Below are 18,514 nucleotides of genomic sequence, written 5' to 3' on the forward strand. Positions count from 1 at the left end.
GCTTTCTCACTCCCTGCCCCTTCCTGTACAGAAATGTTACAAAGGAAATCCTGCATTTAGAAGCAGAACAAGCTAAATGAAAAGCTTTTTCATGGCGGAGCACTAAATGAATCTTAAAAGAGCCTCGCGCACATCTACAATGTCACACTTTAGGACACGGTGTTAGCAAAAGCTAAAGAACGCTTCAAGCGAATACAACTTGTGGCAAACATGAACATCTTAAAATGAAAAAATGAAATCACACATTATGGGGGAGGACGAAAAATCGTAATTCTCAACCGTAATTCTTAAAATCTGCCTTGCAAGCTACAATTCTGTCATCCCGTACACGCTATTCTTAGTACACTTGCAGTGTTACACACTAAACTTCACTAGTACTTCACCCACAGGATTTGTGCTTGTAAACACTATTCAAAAACACCTTTTTCATATAAATATATACATTTGTTTACTTATAAAAAAGCCACTTTGTGCTTCGACTTCTTCACAGCAAATATATATATATATATAGACATCTTTCACTTTTTTTTCTTAATTTTGTCCGTCTATGAACTAAGATTTTCCCTGGACCTTGGCAAAAAGATTCTAGGTAAGGCTATAGAAACCTAGCCCCTAATGTTAAATGGGCAGGATTTGCGAATGCAGGGATGCCATCTATGGTAGGCTGGTGATGTCACGCTTGGGTGGGGGTCCATCGGGTTTACAGCTGGTCCCGTTAGCTTTGTCTTCAAACATCATAACCCTGTACGAGAGAAGAGAGAAAATTCATTAAGTCATTAGTGAAAAGGTCATTTCATTTCAACCATCAAATCTAAAATATTCCACAACTGGGGTGTAGATATATATATATATATATATATTTATTATATGCACACTTTTTTTATAATGAATTTAAAAAAGAAAGTGAACTCCTCTTGCCACCTAAAATTGATTCATCATGAATTACCAGTGTACAAATGTGCTATATACATAAACTGGCCTTGCCTAAAAGTAATTAGAACCATGATTTAACGTGAAAAAACCCACACCGTTAAAATATTAGAAACATTTATGGTAAACTATTTAAACCATATTAGCTTTGCAAGTATTTTTATGAATAAGTTTATTCTCCCCACCACTACAAGGGGATTTATTAAAATCAATTGTAATTTAGATCAAATAATTATGTTATATATAATATGATCAGATGTCAATATTTTATTATGCACATACACATTAGTCCTATGCTTCAAAGGATAAGGCTTCTATGTCCAAATATAGGTATTTAAGAACATAGGGAGTTTAAAAACACCACTCAGTGTCCAGCACTGGCTAGAAGCAATCCCAGCTTCCCACCAAGTAGATTAGTAGAGAGAACAAGTGCACTGTAAAAGTGCAAAAAAGAAAGCAAGATTGGACCAGCCTGTGAAACCACAAAAGCTGGATCAGACAAAATTTTGGAATTACGAGATAAAAAAAAGAAGAAAAGAGAACAGTGACAGTGCAGAACTGCTGATTGATCTATTCAGACCATAGTATGTGAGCGGAGTGCAGCGGCGTGATTTCTGACTGGAGTGAGGAGTGGATGTTTTTAAAGTCGGAGCGTTGTGGTTTTCACTCCACTACCGCTCCATCACGAGCACAATTAATGCTAACAGCCCATAATATAACTGCATTTGATCAAGAATTCACGCATTAAATGTGACTCTGGAGCACAAAACAAGTCTTAAGTCGCTGGGGTATATTTGTAGCAATAGCCAAAAAAACATTGTATGGGTCAAAATTATTGGTTTTTCTTTTATGCCAAAAATCATTAGGATATTAAGTAAAGATCATGTTCCATGAAGATATTTTGTAAATTTCCTACTGTAAATATATTAAAACTTAATTTTCTGATTAGTAATATGCATTGCTAAGAACTTCATTTGGACAACTTTAAAGGCGATTTTCTCAATATTTTGATTTTTTTGCACCCTCAGATTCCAGATTTTCAAATAGTCGTATCTCTCCCAAATATCGTCCTATCCTAACAAACCATACATCAATGGAACGCTTATTTATTCAGCTTTCATATGATGTATAAATGTCAATTTCGAAAAATTGACCCTTATGACTGGTTTTGTGGTCCAGGGTCACATATATCATTAGCTAGCGTGACAGATATATGGATCACTCCAATCAGAAAGAAGGTGAAGGCTATAATGACGGCGATGGACGACTGCGGGAGGTTTTATCTCAAGCATGTTTGTTAGCAGCATGTGGGATGCTCAGTATTGATTGGGTGAATTCACGTTTTAAACAGTTTATTGTACAGGTAGTAAGTCTCCGCTCTAAACTAATGTGCTGCTACATTGCTACACAGATCAGGAGTGTAGAAAATGGTCAACACTCTCTGTGATTTATCAGCTTAAAAATGGAAAAATTACAGCATATTCTTTCTGTTTCTGAAGTAACTACAACACTCAGTTTCGCCATAGTAGAGAGATGCTGCACAGCCAAACGAGTTAAACAGTTATTTAATATAGACTTGGGCTAATTGGAGTGTTCCAATAAACCACATTAAAACTATTATTCTCGCATAGTGTATTTATTTTTCATTAAATAGAAGTTCTGAACAGAACTTTGTGGTATTTCAAAACATACTGAAATATTTTAGCCACATACTTCGTCATGGAACGAAAGCACCGCGGTGTTTCTGAGAAATTGTTGCCGCTCCATTCCGCTCACATACTGTAATTCAGACCATGTGACTTTCTGTTTCAGGTAAACCTTGATAAATCTCTCATAAGCCCTTAACATCTAGTCACAAATCCCCCATTCACAATGTGTAGAATATAGACAGATGAAGATACACATCACTACAAACTAATAATAAATCAGTATGTCTCTACTGACACAACCAGTTATCAAAGACATCCAGCACAGCATGAAATGAACCAATTCTCCATCTGCAGCATCAGAACCAAGAACCAGACATTCAGTAATAGTGGTTATGACTCGTTCTGTTTACTGAGGCAAAGCACCAGACAACTTTAGCATGAAACTCAAATGATAGTTACACACAGGATTTATACCACAATTTGTGCAATTACTTTTCAAAATGTTCAGACAAACCAACTTCTGTCTGGTGTAGGCTACTTTAAAATGGGTGAAAAAAAGCCATCTATCAAATCTAGCGAGCAGAAAATCATAACATTTCATACAGACTCCCATTGTGTTTCCTAACTGTACAACAACGCATTTTCCACTGTCTTTTCTCGCTTCCACAATTATATTTCAGTCTGCTATAGGTATTTACTCATGGAGTGATCCAACATAAAGTATGACACCTCCAATGACTGTTCAACCACTATGTTCTGTAATGTCAAACCTGAGCACTTTGTGTGTAAGAGACTTCAAACTCAAACTCAAGTCCACTCAAAAGCCTTGTGAAAAAATAGCTTAAGATAGTTTCAATGAATCATGAAACTTGGCACAAACTAGTGTTTGTCACAAACAACCCAATTTTCTTTTCCAAACTACAGCCATGTTTTTCACAAAAAGAAAACAGGAAGTTAAAGATTTTGTTTATCACTTCCATCGAGACTAGGGAGGTGTTTAGTGATACCAGTTCCAAATAGAACATCCTCCACAATTTCTTTTTGTCATTGACGGCCATAATTAGGGGAAAGCTGTATCTCCTACCCCACCCAAGAAAATGTGTGGTGTGTTATGTCATTGTATATTCAAGTACAAAATCGTGTCATTAAAAATCGTAATGTGACACAGTTTGTTTATTTTGAAAGTTTTAAAAGCTTTATTCAACAGTGAAAAGCCACCGTTTTTTGTTTAAATTCAAAAGAATGAGATCATGTTAAATAAATGAAATAAAATAATAAAAATACTGTCATAAAATAAATTGTTTTAGGTAGCATGACTTTTTGTTTTTAAACAAAATATTATTTTGTCACACTATTTTTTTTCCATTTCATTTGATAATTGCAATATTAACAATTGACAGCCCCCGTTTCATATTATCAGTCACTCAAGGCTGTTTATTTAATGACTTGGGTATCGATTTAGTATTGATACAGAGATACCAGAGGCTTGTCCTGTACTAAAGCCAAATGTCTGGTGTTGATCCAACCCCATGGTAATGACATCACCTGTCACAGCGGATCCCTCTCCCACTGAGAGATAATGGCACAGATATGCTAATCCTGCACTGGATGTGCTGACAAGATTAAACACATCTAAAAATAGCTGGACTGTGTCAAAGCACTCGCCAGCAGGAAATAGCCTGACAATTCCGCATAATGCCATTTGCCAATATTAAAACAAGATGGAGAGAGAACATGCATGAAGAATCACAGAAACATGTCTACTGACATTTTCTTTTTCTCTATATTTTATTATTATATTGTTATTTAGAATTTTTTTGTCTATTCTCTTTATTATTAGTGTTTTTATTACCTTAAATTATATGCATATCTGCACTATGTTTGTACTTTCTGTACTGGAAGCTCCTGACACCAAGACGACTTCCTTGTGTGTGTGTGTGTGCGTGTGTGTAAACACACTTGGCAATAAAGCTCTTTCTGATTCTGAAACATGCATATACACACACACTTACAGTTTGAGAACAGCTGATCGCTTGCCAAGCATCATTTTCACAAAGTCCCTGTAGTTGATGGTATCGCTGCAACCTCCTGTCACCTCGGAGATCATTTTCTTCATCTCCAGATGAGTCTTTGGCACACCCAACTTCTCCATCATTCGCTTCAAGCCCATCATGTCTGCAAAGGAAACACACACATATACAGCCATCATCACACAAACAAACAACAGTGAACTACTACAAACAGACTCTTACAGCTTGACAAGTAGATCGCTAATAAAGGTGGGTGGCTGACTAGTTGTTTACCAATGAACTAGTCAATCACAGTATTTAGCCTGTATATTTGTTGAATATCTGGCAATAACCTTGTTGAAGGGCTGCATAGTACAAACGCAGACGGATGTCTTTGGCTGTTGGTTTGTGTTTTAAGTGAAGTATCAAGTTAAAAATAGTCTTGAAATAACTTGTCAAGACCCCTACTTTTTGTGTGAGAGTCCCCTAAAAGAGAGTCTGATTTGGTGTACATGACCCAAAAATAAGCGTAATTATACAGGATTTACTTACAGCCGACTAGTTTGGCACAATCACAATGCTCACAGAAATGCATTCTGAAGATAACACCACATACATGTCCTCAGGGCTGATACAACACCAAGCATACTTCCATAGAGTAGAGCTACACAGAGCTGTCAGTGTTCATCTCTCCACAACATTTGCATTAGTGGAATGATTTTCTCCTCACTGTGTATTCAATTTTTGTGTCCCACATTATACATTACGCCTCTCTCTCATAAAAAACATACTTACTTGCTATCACAAACTACACATTTTTACACGTATCCCATGAATCGCCCTCTAAAGTGCCCTTATTTCTGTGGCACACACTGATGGATTAACAATCAAGATAAGGGCCTATGCCACTTTCCCCCAACATCTTATGTGGGCAAGCCTTCCATTTGTATAAAAAGGCATGTTATACATTTCTGAATGAAATAGAATTGGAAAATAGCACAGCTTGTCATCGTGATTGATTTGACTGCATTGTTGGTAATCATAATAAAATATATGAAAAATATTTTTATTATTTCTGTAATATTATTAATGTTATTAACCCCCTCCTGTGCTGTGTTTATGCCATCTGCAAAGTTGCTTTAAATGCACAGTAAGTAATACATTTTGACGCATGTTTGCATGCTTGCAGTGATTAATCATGCACAGTGAGACCAGACAGTTCAGGTGTTATTATTCAGGTAAGGTGCTATAAATAATACTGACTTAACTTGCTTAAGATTTGAAACTGTTGCTCAACTTTTGCTCCCCCCACAGCAACTTGAATCTTTTAGGGCAACAAACAACAAGCTTAAAGATTTGAATTCATAAGGTGTTCTTTTTGAATTTTTCTTTTTATTTACAATTTTTTAAATCTCCATCTCCTGTCATGAGTCACTCCTACTCTTTCTACAGCACATGATAGTGACCTTTAAGTTGGTTACAGGTGAGTTCTCATGTTTCCCATCTGTCAAGTGTGGTATCACCTACACAGTGAGCATGACAAAAGAGCCCTTCCCCACTAACACTCACAAAGTCTTAAATACACACGCACTTACCGATCTCTCCCTGATCGTTCAGGTCAAACTCAGCATATTTATCTGTGGATTGTAAAAACAAGATATTTTAATAGATATTTTAATAGCACACACACACACAATCGCCAGCAACATCTGACAGTGGCAGCACTAGATCTAGAGGTCAGGCATGTGACAGCTGCAGTTCAGAGGGAAACAACAGAGAGGATGTTTGAAAAACCCAGCATTTCTCTGCGGGTTTTTTTTTTAATCCAAAATGAAGCCTATTTCACAAAGGATGGCTGGCTATATCCGTAAATGAGGACATCTAGTACCAGATTTGAATCCTTGTCCTATTTGATTTTGCTGGATTATTCTACTACTTCCTCTCTCTCAATCGGTGTCGTTTCATTCTCACAATGAGGCTTCTGTCAGAGTGGACACATTGAGAGTGTAACGGAGTCACCGTGAGAGGAGGCTGATGGGAAGGAGAGGGTTACAATGGCCCCCTATGAACACAAACGCAGCCTGTTCACCTCCGAGCTCAATGTGTGCGTGTGAAACATAGCTGGCAAGAGAGGTCATCCGTTGAAATGCACTGACACTGCCTAAATGTAGCTCACAATTTTCACTGACTGAATCACTCTCTCTAAATATCTTTTTTTGGATGGTGATCCCTCTTATTCTTTTTCTCCTAACTCTCATTTCATTTCTGGTTTTAGGGCAGCGGTGTACACACATAATGACATTAGTAGGCCAAACACTCCGGCAAGTGCGCCGACTGTATGTGTGTGTGTGAGCATGCGCCTTCTTTTCAACCATGTCAAGAGAAATCTCAAAGGTTTGGTGCTCCTCCTGTACCTTGTGCTTTTGACTTCTGTCCTTTCCATCTTCTTACTCTGTTTAACAAGAAATCATTGAAACATTCAGAGCCACTTAACCCCTATAACCTGATCACTGCCTCTTGATAATGACCCACAAACCCAAGCGTACACACTGAGGACGGCTGGTAGTAAATAATTCAGAGATAAAGGAGGCCCTTGGGTCTAAAGTTAACATGAAACATGTCTTGCAATCCATTAAAAAAAAAAACAGCAACAATCTGACATATTTCTGAAGGAAAAAAGTAGAGCAGACTAGACTGGATTGTGAAAAGTGGGCGGATGGAGGGGAGGGGTTGAAAAGTAAGAGGAACTTACTTTTCGTCAGCCAAAAAGGAAAGTTGTTTCAGATAAGGATACACTGTTATTAAAAATTTTGGCTGACACAGATAAGCAGATGTTATGGCCGATAACCAATAAAATAGCTTATAATAAAACTTACGACAATTTTGTCTAAATACATTAACCCACTCAAACCTAAAATCAATTATTTTAAATGCTACAAGTGAATGTAAGCATAACATTATATTGTACAGTAAAAATGGATATTAATTTTGAGATTTGTTAAGATTGCATTTAACAGTGTTTTTAAAGATAAACTAAGTGAGCATTAGATGACGGCAAAGATTGCCTAAATGTAAAAAACAGAAATTATATAGTGATTTTAACTGACATCAAATATATATATATTTGAAGCATCTCTAGTTTCATAGGCAGAGTAAGTAATTACATTCTGATAAAAAAAAAAAGACTACAAAGAAAAACATTTTTAACTTGAAACGCCACCAATCAATTGTGCACAGTAAAACCAAGACTATGTTAAAAGTAACAGTACATTCACATGGGGCGTGTGAATTTCTCAACTTTTCAAGCGCCAATGGAGGTGTCAGCCAATCATATCGCCTTATGCAAATACACTAGCTCAGGCACTAGCCAATTGCGGTCCAATGTAATTGGCTGTTGTCACTATGACGATCGCGTCAGAGCCAAGCTTCAGACACACCCTCCGTCAAGCGTTGACGCCGACGGACGCCCTGTGTGAATCTAGAGTAAATATTGACTTTAAACTTCATGGGTCATCTTTTGAGCAGCATTAACATTAGAAAGAGAGGGAAGATGACTTCCGGATTCAGGTGGCTGAAGTTCGCATGCAGGTTTTCAGAGAGAAAAGCAAAACCACACTTAAGCTTTGACCAAAAGGCTCAGAGGACTGTTCGTTTACATTCCAGTTGTCCTTTCCCACACACACACACACACACACACAAACCGTTATTTCCCTCTCCCACAAGAAGCACATGTCCAAAACCACAACAGCGAGGGGGCAAGACCAGCACATTCCTGCAAGACCATATGGAGAAAGCAAGTCCATCACACATGCACAAACACCCACACAAGCTCTCTTAGCATTCATGCTACAAACACACAAACATGTGTGCATATAAACGCTGGACTATGTCAGTGTTTAAAATGTTTCAACTATCCTTTAGTTTGCAACTCTTACTTTTAAAAGAATTCAACTTCTCTGGCAAATCCTCTTCATCCCGGTACTTCTGATCTTCCATATACTCCTGCAAACAAGAGAGAGAAACAGAGAGTTAGCATGATTTCTAACTGGAACAGACTGGGTGGATGAATGATTATCCTCTCTGTTCGGCTGTGCATGCCAGAAGCCCAGAGAGGGCGAGCAAGCATGTGTCAAAATATTTTGCTAATTCTCCACCATGTACAGGTGCATCTCAATAAATTAGAATGTCGTGGAAAAGTTTATTTATTTCAGTAATTCAACTCAAATTGTGAAACTCATGTATTAAATAAATTCAATGCACACAGACTGAAGTAGTTTAAGTCTTTGGTTCTTTTAATTGTGATGATTTTGGCTCACATTTAACAAAAACCCATCAATTCACTATCTCAACAAATTAGAATATGGTGACATGCCAATCAGCTAATCAACTCAAAACACCTGCAAAGGTTTCCTGAGCCTTCAAAATGGTCTCTCAGTTTGGTTCACTAGGCTACACAATCATGGGGAAGACTGCTGATCTAACAGTTGTCCAGAAGACAATCATTGACACCCTTCACAAGGAGGGTAACCCACAAACATTCATTGCCAAAGAAGCGGGCTGTTCACAGAGTGCTGTATCCAAGCATGTTAACAGAAAGTTGAGCGGAAGGAAAAAGTGTGGAAGAAAAACGCACCTGTACAGTAGTCTAACCACCAGCATCAGCCACCTCTTCTTCTCATCGGAGACGTGATGCAGCACTAAACAGTCTCTCGCTGTCGGTGCTTCGTGCTTGTAATGATTTCTGCGTCTTTCTCTGATAGTTTTAAATACTTTCACACTGCCGACATGTTTGCTGCATTAGTGCGTGCCTCTATTTGATCACGTTAGTCATTGTTCGGTACATATTATTCAGCAGAACACTGAAAGAGATTTTTTTTTGCTATTTTCAGACAAATAATTTCGGTTGCCGAACATTCGGTGCATCCCTACTATATATTGTCGTGCACAAAAAGAGCCATATGTTTGGGAATATTTCCCCACATAAATTTTGCACTTTTTAAAGTTGGTAATAGGGCTGCATGATAAATCGAAATCGCGATTAGACAGAAGCTGCGATTGTCATGCGTATCTTTCAGTGAAGCACGGTTCTGTGATCAGCAGTAAATCTCCATCCGAAGGCGCTCTCGCGTGGAAACTCCCAAAACACCCCGCAGAAGAAACCCAGGAAATGCCTATAGCGGTAGCTGGATAAACAGAAGATTTAACTGCTTTTATTGATTCAACGTGACTAATGAACACACGATTATGACAATATATGGTTTATCAGAGTTATTATTATTATAATTTTCATTAAAATTAAGTATATTTATAATGCGATGCCTTTATCACTGCTTAAATATTAAATATGAAATATGTTGCGTGCCTTATTCTGTGTAAGAAGCCACATCATCTCACTGAAGGATTTATTTCAAACACTCGACTGACGTTATGAAGTGAGTTTGGAGTAAAAATATGTTATTAAATGTGGTATTTTCACATGCTTTCAGATGGAGCAGCATTTACTTCACAGAGCCGTAGTTCACTGAGAAGCTATGCAAACAGCTGTCATTACCGTGAACGATTTCATAATTGCGCAATAATATCGTCTGCGATTTTTTTTTTGCGTAACTTGTCAGTGAACTACGGCTCTGTGTAGTAAATTCTGCTCCATCTGAAAGCACGTGATGATGATTTACTGCTGATTACAGAACCGGCTTTACTAACAAAATGCGCATAATCGCATTTGATTAATAGTGCAGCCCTAGTTGGCAACATGAATTTGTCAAATTGACCAACAGAAATCTTCTTGATTTTAAAGTGATTTATGTGTGAGCTGTGCACTCTATTGACAACAGACCTTTTTTGCCCAAGAAATTGACGAAATTTTGCTAATGTGACCGCACCTTTAGTGTCAGTCAGAGAATGCAGGATGTTTGCTAGTGTAGCCAGCAATAACAAAACAAAAAGCACTCCCAAAGTCCTCCTGTTATTGAAAAACTGGGCAGTGCATAATTAAATGTCAAACACAACAAAGGCCGGTTAATTCTAACATCTCTGTTAATGATCTATGACAAGACTCTGCCTAAGGCCCATAAATCAAAGATCCACATGTGTGATATGAGACTTCACTATCAGTGAAGAATTAGAGTGTGTGTGTGTATCAGGGAAATCACACACTGTGTGTGTGTGTGTGTGTGTGTATCAGGGAAATCACACACTGTGTGTGGGTGTGTTTGTGAGTGGATTTTAAATATGGTTGGTGGGAGATGCTGCTAACTAAGTGAAGGAATGTGCTGTAAAAGCAAACATCCCGTGTGTGTGGATCTATAGGTGCCTGAGAAGCATAAAGCAACCTTGAACTGTTAATTATGACTCATCATGACGTCTTGTCTCTGCCTCTTTCTCTCTAACCCACACATACTTGGAGAGGGGAGTAAAAATAAGCTAGATTAGCAAACTGTGGTCAAGACATGACACGGTTTTAGAATTAGAAGATGAAAACTACACTGTGAGGATCAGCCCTCTTGAGTCATGCTGAGAGATGAAGAGCCCGAGTACCGCCTTCTACCTCAGTCAAGTCACGACTGCACAACATTCCTTCACAGAACTCGAAACTAGGAGTCAAAATTAAGCTAAAATTGTCTTCAAAATCATGACTCTGAATATATTTGGCCATGTTATGTGAAATGCATTATGCTCTTGAACATTTTATTGACCCTTTTCCTGAGAATCACCTCTACACTATGTGCAGGTAAGCACGGCAGATGACACTACTAGGCCAGTATATGACCTGAGTGATTTTTTCCTGAGTGTTCATGTGACCACATCAAGCTGTCCCTCCTGCCAGCAAAAGTCCACATGAGAGGGGGAACAGCGGCTCAAATGCCACTGCTGCCCACTCCTCAATCTTCTTCCCACATAATGGGTCCATTCATGCCGGATCACAGACACCTGTTTCCCGTCTGAGGGCACAGAGACAGCCGGCTGTGGGGGGGCACACTGCCTCTTATCACATCAAAGAGGGCTGATCTTAAATATTAGCTTTAAAATAACACTGCTCATGAAAATAAGCCTCTTGGGATTTTCGTAAAAGGTCTGGGTTTGTTTGAAACGCCCAAGATGAGGTCACCTCGCTTACTTAAATGTTAAGCATGTAATTTTTTTAATACTTTGTTTAATATGCTTATAGTAGGCTACCCAGTATGCTGAAAGCATGCTGTGGCGGTAACGAAATTATTGTTTGAGAATCTTGGTCCCGCGAAACACACTAACACTGGCTCAGCCAACGGCGGGAGTTTTGGGCGGGGCTATCTGTTTGTCCGACCAATGGGTGACGGGGAGAGCGTTCGGGGGAAACCGTAAGCGCTTAACGCGGCGGTGAATGACTCATGCGCGGGATGAACTGGGCTGCGTCTCGAGACCTGGTCAGATGCCTACCGCAATAGTGATTTTAATCATTTTTACAGTTTCGTGCAGCTTTAATAAAAGGAGACAACCCTGCCACCCTTGGCAGCTCAGCAGGTTTTGAGACACAGCCCTGCACTGGAGTGTGAAATGATCTGCGGCTTAATGTGGTCGAACTGTCTAACTAAATTAGGTCGTGCTGCTGTAAAGTCGAGCTTAACAATTCCGCTGCTGCCCAAAATAACATTTAACAGCTAAGAGACCACAGAGAAGAAGCGAAGTAAATTAAAAACCAAACTAATATTTAGAGACAAAGCGTTTGGGAACACCACAAGGGCGAATGGAGGCGGTTCAAAGGCCAATGAAATAATCTCGCCTCCCAATTGAGACAATAATAATCCGACGGCGTTAGCTTATTTACCTTATTGATTTCCTCCAGCTTCTCCCTCTGATGTGCTTTGAGTAACCCGAAGGCTTTCCCGCCTGAAAAATGAGACATAGGGACCTTCACGTTACACACCCGTCTGGATGTTTCATCAGGCTGTCTGGTGCACTTGCAGGCATGAGATAAGGACAGTCGGCCGCTAACGACACACACGCGCGCACAGAACAAAAACAGGTTCCGTGCGTATAACGCTAGATAAAGCATCGATTCACTCAAAACAGACCGGCGACAAAAGATATACCTTGTAAATCCAGGTTGGAAGGCATGCTGGGGCGGTGTAGGTAGAGAACGGAGAGACAGTGGAGTAGTGTCAGCGCTCGCTCGCGTCGGTAAGGTCTGTGGGAGAGAGGGAATCTCCCGCTGTTTACACGCGCAGGTCTCCCTGTGATGCACTCTCTGCTCGCCAGGAATACAGCTATAAACGCCACCGTGCGGTGAAGAGAGGTAATGCAGACTCAAACGACAACGGGGAAACTCCGGTGTTCTGCCAGCCAATGTCCTTTCATTATGCATATATACAACGTATAAAGCTATTTGTAATTTTATTAGCCATATATACGCCTATAAAATGCCTTCAGCGTTCCAGCCGTGCTCAGCTCCACTACGTAGTAACTGTTATAGCACTTTTTATTTAGTCAGTTTTGCACATATATTGTATTGCTCAGCTGTTTTTTTTCACTTTCACTCCTATCTTATCTTTCTCATCGTTTAATTTTTAACTTCAAACTTATCTTCCTGTAATTACTGCTGCATGCTTCATTTAGTTTCGCACATTTCATATTGTATTTCACAGTGCATACCGATTTGTGCTGCTGTGAAAATTCCACTTTTTTAACCTTTTTGCTCTTATTAGAATACATATTTATAGTTTTTGTTTCTTTTCTTATCGTTCATCACATTTAATTGTTATCTCAGCTTATATCTATTTTTATGTCTACTTTGGATCTGCAAGTCAGAAGAATTTAATTTCCTGCGTCACCGTAGCATGCTTTATTGTTGTGCAGTTGATAAAGTTTTACTTGATGTGTGTGGGTTTTAACATGGTTGCTTCCAATGATTTGCCTTTGATTCTACAGCATTTGTTTTAATAGCGATTCTCAACAGCTTTAAGTAGCCTATTATATTTTGTGTCAAAAATTTTTTTTTTATCCTATATAGCAAGGATCCTCAAATCTAGCCCACATGATCCACTTTCCTGCAGAGTTTCTCTAACCCTAATCAAACACACCTGAGCATGCTAATCAATGTCTTCAGGATCATTAGAAAATCACAGGTAGCTGAGTTTGATCAGGGTTGGAGCTAAACTCTGCAGTGCATTGTCCCTCCAGGGCAAGATTTGAGGAACCCTGCTATATAGAGTCAATGATCTGTCAACATTAAACATATAGCTTTGTGACTATAACTAATAATCTATACAAATATGACAATTGTTATGAATGCAGTTTTTTGTGTGTGCGATGCATTATGGATGTGTGTTATAGTGTGAAGTGTTTAATCTGGTTGTCCGTTTTTGACAAATGGTTCCCTTTTTATTGAAATTAAAGTTAAGCAACGTGTCTCTAATCTTGGGTTCAATGGGGTTAAGAACATTAAAGGGTACTAGCTCAGTCAGTGGCTCAGATAACAGATCAAAAGCTCAGTTTCCACAGGAAGCAGCTAATACAATAAGCCACGATACATCAAAACTGAAAGCAAGCAAACGATGGGCCATGCAGACATGTTGATAACATATTCCAAATAATGGAAAATTTCAACTATTCATAGCCAATTCCTTTTGTGACTATAATTTATGAACAGATGGATAATAAGCACAGAAATAAATATTTCATATGCCATGTTAAATAAATAATACATTGCATATCAACAGGCTCACGCTGATGCTCATAATGCATGATCACACTCTTGAAAACAGCATGGCACACAGTAGCCTATGTTTATTTGGTCTTGATTTACTGACTTTTAAAAATGTTCAGATTCAAACTCGTGTGCAGGACATTGTGTACAACAGGGCTGTACAAACTGGGTCCTGGAGGGCCGGTGTCCTGAAGAGTTTAGCTCCAACCCCAATTAAACACACCTGAACCAGCTAATCAAGCTCTTACTAGACATACTAGAAACTTAAAGGCAGGTGTGTTGAGGCAAGTTGGAGCTATACTCTGCAGGACACTGGCCCTCCAGGACCGAGTTTGGGCAGCTCTGGTGTACAACAACCAGATTAATTTGAGTAGATGGCACCCCCAAGTGGCCAAAAAGAGACCATATCTTGTCAGGAACTCCCATTAGTTAAGGTTAATGGTGGGAAAATTGCATATTACATTGCAAGCAAACTTCATAATGTCAGTCTGCAAAACATCAATATTCAAGCATAATGTAAATGTGATCATCTCTGGAAGTCCAGTCACACTGACATTTTGCTTGAATACTGATGATTTCAATTCAAAGTGCTACTTAAATATAAATGCCATCACCTGCATTTTGACTCTTTACCAATAGAGTAAATAAGTAAAGCCACTCTGTATTCACAACAAATGAATGTTTATAAAGCATTTACATTTGAATGTGTCATTTATATGTTCAGTATTGCTTTGTAACAAGATACAGCTAAAAGAGAAATTGAGAGGGAGAGGGGGATTTCAGAGGTTTGTTCCCTTTTTTTTTTTTTAGCTTCCCTTGATTCAGATTCTCTGAGGTGACTAACTCCTTTGAGCTACCTCAATGTCTCTCCAAAAGACTAGACAACTGATAGACTTCTTCCTCCCGCCGGCTCAGTGCCCTTTTTGTGGGCATGTTTTAGGCAAGTTCTGGGTGATGTCTGTCAGACTGTCTCTTTCTTCTCGTATCTCCTGCAGGCTCTGTTCAAGATTTTGCAGCTGTTTCTCTTGATCTTGCGCAGCACTGTGGAGCCTCTGAATCTTTCCAGTGAGAGATGGACCCTCCACAGCACCCCGGAGAACACGAAGACGGGCTGCCGTCTCATTCAGGATGCGATCATAGTTCTCCAGCACCTCATTAGCATCTGCTCGCATCAACAGGAGAAGAGTATGATTTTGAGATTATTGTTGAAAGGAATACTTTTGTCCCCCCCAAAAAATGAAAAAAAAAAAATAAGCAAAGCAAAGCACTAAACAAAACAAAACATCCATTCTCCAAACTGCTTGTCCTATGTAGGGTTGTAGAGATAAAGCATGCTGAAAACAAAATAATGCAAAGCAATAAACAACTAAACTAATCAAAAAAATGATTAAAATCATGAATTCACCCAGTTGTTTAAGGAGCAGAGATAGCATGCTTGTAAAGGACTCCAGCTGACTCTTGGCCGTCTCCATGCTGTCTATCACATTCTTTGAAGAAAGCTGGATGTCCTAAGGAGAAATAGCAAATCAGCATCATGGCTATGCAAAAACAACCTCCTCGGTCACCTAATCTGGACTTTACAGATAAGTATCATGTTTAATACTTTAACCTTGCCTTATACACAGATGCATTCTTGTGTTAGAATAGAAAAGGGTCCTGTTCAGACTATTGGTATAAAATTAGAAGCACACAATTCCCTAGAATATCATTATTGTTTATTGCTAAGTTTAGTGTGTCAAAATAGAAGCGCAGCTGTAATTTACATGCAGTGTATCTGGTTATGCTCTATGTAATCAGAGTGTGAATTTGTAGATTTTCTATAGCAAAACTAAAATGTGTTTAAAAGTGCGACTGACCAAATCGTCCGGCTAGGTTTGCCCCCCCCCCTCGAACTCGAAGACATCTCTAATTTGACAGTTTACTATTTGATCTCACTCAGTGACTCTAGGTTACGTAGGACGGGACGAAACCATGCAGTGAATGGGGGGAGATAATTTTGCCGGAAACGCAGAAATAAGCCATCATTTTGTTTTATTTGTAATTCTTTGGTAGATACATTTAAAATTTCTATTATATTACTACTACTACTGTTACTACTAATAAAACAGATCTCTGGGGGCCCCAAAAGTGCGTGGACCCTTAGAATCGTCCTAACTTTCCCCCCCTTAGCAGCGCCCCTGACTGCAGTGTCTGAAACCCCTAAACAGAAAGGCAGTACTGAATGTCCTGCAGAAGTCTTGTGTTCTAATAATAATAATGACATTGAGGTCCTAGCCAACTGGCCAAACATTGGCAATTCCACTATCCAGTTAATGCCAAATTGTTTACCTCCTCTGCCTCCATGGTTTCCTGTTTCTGTGCAGCTTGGCTTTCCAGCTCAGTCAACTGCTCCAGGGTGGTGTCAACAACTGAACGCAACTGTCCAGATGCATGTTTTGTCCGTTTCCCTTGCGTGAGGGACACTTTGGCATCCTGTCATGAATAAAAGCATAACAGGGCTTTCAGTTCCCGCTTCAGTCCAGGCTCCTTGAGGCAATGCAGTGTTTATACACATCTTGGGGTTTAAGGATTTGATTGGACAAAATTGCCTTTCAAAGTTCTGTTATACACAACATCTATAACCACAAAAAATGTTACTGAAAAATATTTCGATTCAATGACTGGGAGAAAAGTATTTCTCGTTTGCATCATTCAAACTTCAGCTAAACAGGACTGACAAATATAACAGAGTAGCCTACTTTAGCCACTGCATCTGCAGTATCCTGGGCTTGTTTAGCTGTGCTGCTCGCAGCCGTAGCATTCTCCACTGCAGGCTTGATCGTTCTCTCTGTCTGCTTAATTCTTTTTTTCACATCCACCAGGGTCTTTTCTTTCAGCATCTTCTCTCTCTTCAGATATCCTTTGCTATATGTGGGCAGTTGAGGCCAGTCCTGCTCCATGTCTACAGCAGAGAACATCTTTACAATGTAGAGTACATTATCACAACATTGTCACATTTTATGTACTACCATTCAAAAGTTTGATTAAGAAGTAAGATTTCGAAGTCTCTTATGCTCACCAAGGCTGCATTTATTTGATCAAAATAAAGTAAAAACTGTAAAATGTGAAATATTATTACAATAAAAAAGCAATTTATTCCTGTGATGGCAAAGCTGAATTTTCAGAATCATTCCTCCAGTCTTCAGTGTCACATGATCCTTCAGAAATGATTCTAATATGCTGATTTGTTGCTCAAGAAGCATTTATTAGTATTATCAAAGTTGAAAACAGTTGTGCTGCTTAATATTTTTGTGTAAACCATAATAAATGTTTTCAGGACCCTTTGATGAATAGAAAGTTCAAAAGAACAGCATATTATAGAAAATTTAAGATTATAAATTCAATTCAATTAAATTCAATTCAACAAATAATCACTTTAATGCTATATATATATATATATATATATATATATACTGTGTATATATATGCACTACCAGTCAAAAGTTTGGGATCAGAACGATTTTGAATGTTTTTTTTACAGGAGTTTCTTCTGCTCATCAAGGCTGCATTTATTTGATCAAAAATACAGGAAAAATGTTATATTGTGAAATATTATTATGATGTAAAATAACGTTTTTCTGTTTTAATATACATTAAAATCTAATTTATTCCTGTGATGCAAAGCTGAATTTTTAGCATCATTACTCCAGTCTTCAGAGTCACATGATCCTTCAGAAATCATTCTAACATGCTGATTTATTATCAGTGCTGGAAACTGTTGTGCTGCTTAATATTTTTTTGGGAACCTGTGATACTTTTTTTCAGGATTCTTTGATGAATGAAAAGTTAAAAAGAAGAGTATTTATTTAAAATAGAAATCTTTTCTAACAATATACACTACAGTTCAAAAGTTTGGGGTCAGTACATTTTTATTCTTTCTTTTTTTTGAAAGAAATAAAACTTTTATTCAGCAAAGATGTATTAAATTGTTAAGAAGTGATAGTAAAGATTTGTATTGTTAGAAAAGATTTATATTTTGAATAAATGCTGTTCTTTTTAACTTTTTATTCCTCAAAGAATCCTGAAAAATGTATCGCAGTTTCCAAATAAATTGGACATAATTGATAATTCTAAGAATAAATCAGCATTTTAGAATGATTTATTAAGGATCATGTGACACTTTATACTGGCTGATGGAAATTCAGCTTTGCATCACAGAAATAAATGATATTTTAAAGGATATTAAAATAGAAACCATTAAACTA

The 18,514-nt window shown here is 38.3% G+C and overlaps 2 protein-coding genes across 2 annotated transcripts in view; both read right to left on the reverse strand.

The window, feature by feature from the left end:
- Window positions 1-243: 243 nt before the first annotated feature.
- LOC107570864 (allograft inflammatory factor 1-like) lies at window positions 244-12,846 on the reverse strand. The gene is made up of 6 exons (XM_016257145.1): window positions 12,658-12,846; window positions 12,393-12,454; window positions 8,524-8,590; window positions 6,184-6,225; window positions 4,592-4,754; window positions 244-742 (listed from the first exon to the last, which is right to left on the reverse strand). The coding sequence occupies exons 1-6, from the start codon at window positions 12,680-12,682 to the stop codon at window positions 655-657; spliced, it is 447 nt and encodes a 148-aa protein (XP_016112631.1). The 5' UTR covers window positions 12,683-12,846; the 3' UTR covers window positions 244-654.
- A 1,864-nt stretch (window positions 12,847-14,710) lies between these two features.
- LOC107570860 (laminin subunit gamma-1-like) overlaps window positions 14,711-18,514 on the reverse strand; it is an 86,745-nt gene continuing 82,941 nt past the window's right edge. The window contains exons 21-24 of the mRNA XM_016257140.1: window positions 17,009-17,211; window positions 16,599-16,742; window positions 15,676-15,778; window positions 14,711-15,432 (exon numbers count right to left, since the gene is read on the reverse strand). Coding sequence (XP_016112626.1) covers window positions 15,182-15,432; window positions 15,676-15,778; window positions 16,599-16,742; window positions 17,009-17,211 — 701 coding nt within the window. The 3' untranslated portion in view covers window positions 14,711-15,181. The remainder of the gene's footprint in view (window positions 15,433-15,675; window positions 15,779-16,598; window positions 16,743-17,008; window positions 17,212-18,514) is intronic.

This window comes from Sinocyclocheilus grahami, unplaced genomic scaffold (assembly GCF_001515645.1).
Source record: "Sinocyclocheilus grahami isolate Dianchi unplaced genomic scaffold, SAMN03320097.WGS_v1.1 scaffold1514.1, whole genome shotgun sequence".
Taxonomy (NCBI): Eukaryota; Metazoa; Chordata; class Actinopteri; order Cypriniformes; family Cyprinidae; genus Sinocyclocheilus; species Sinocyclocheilus grahami.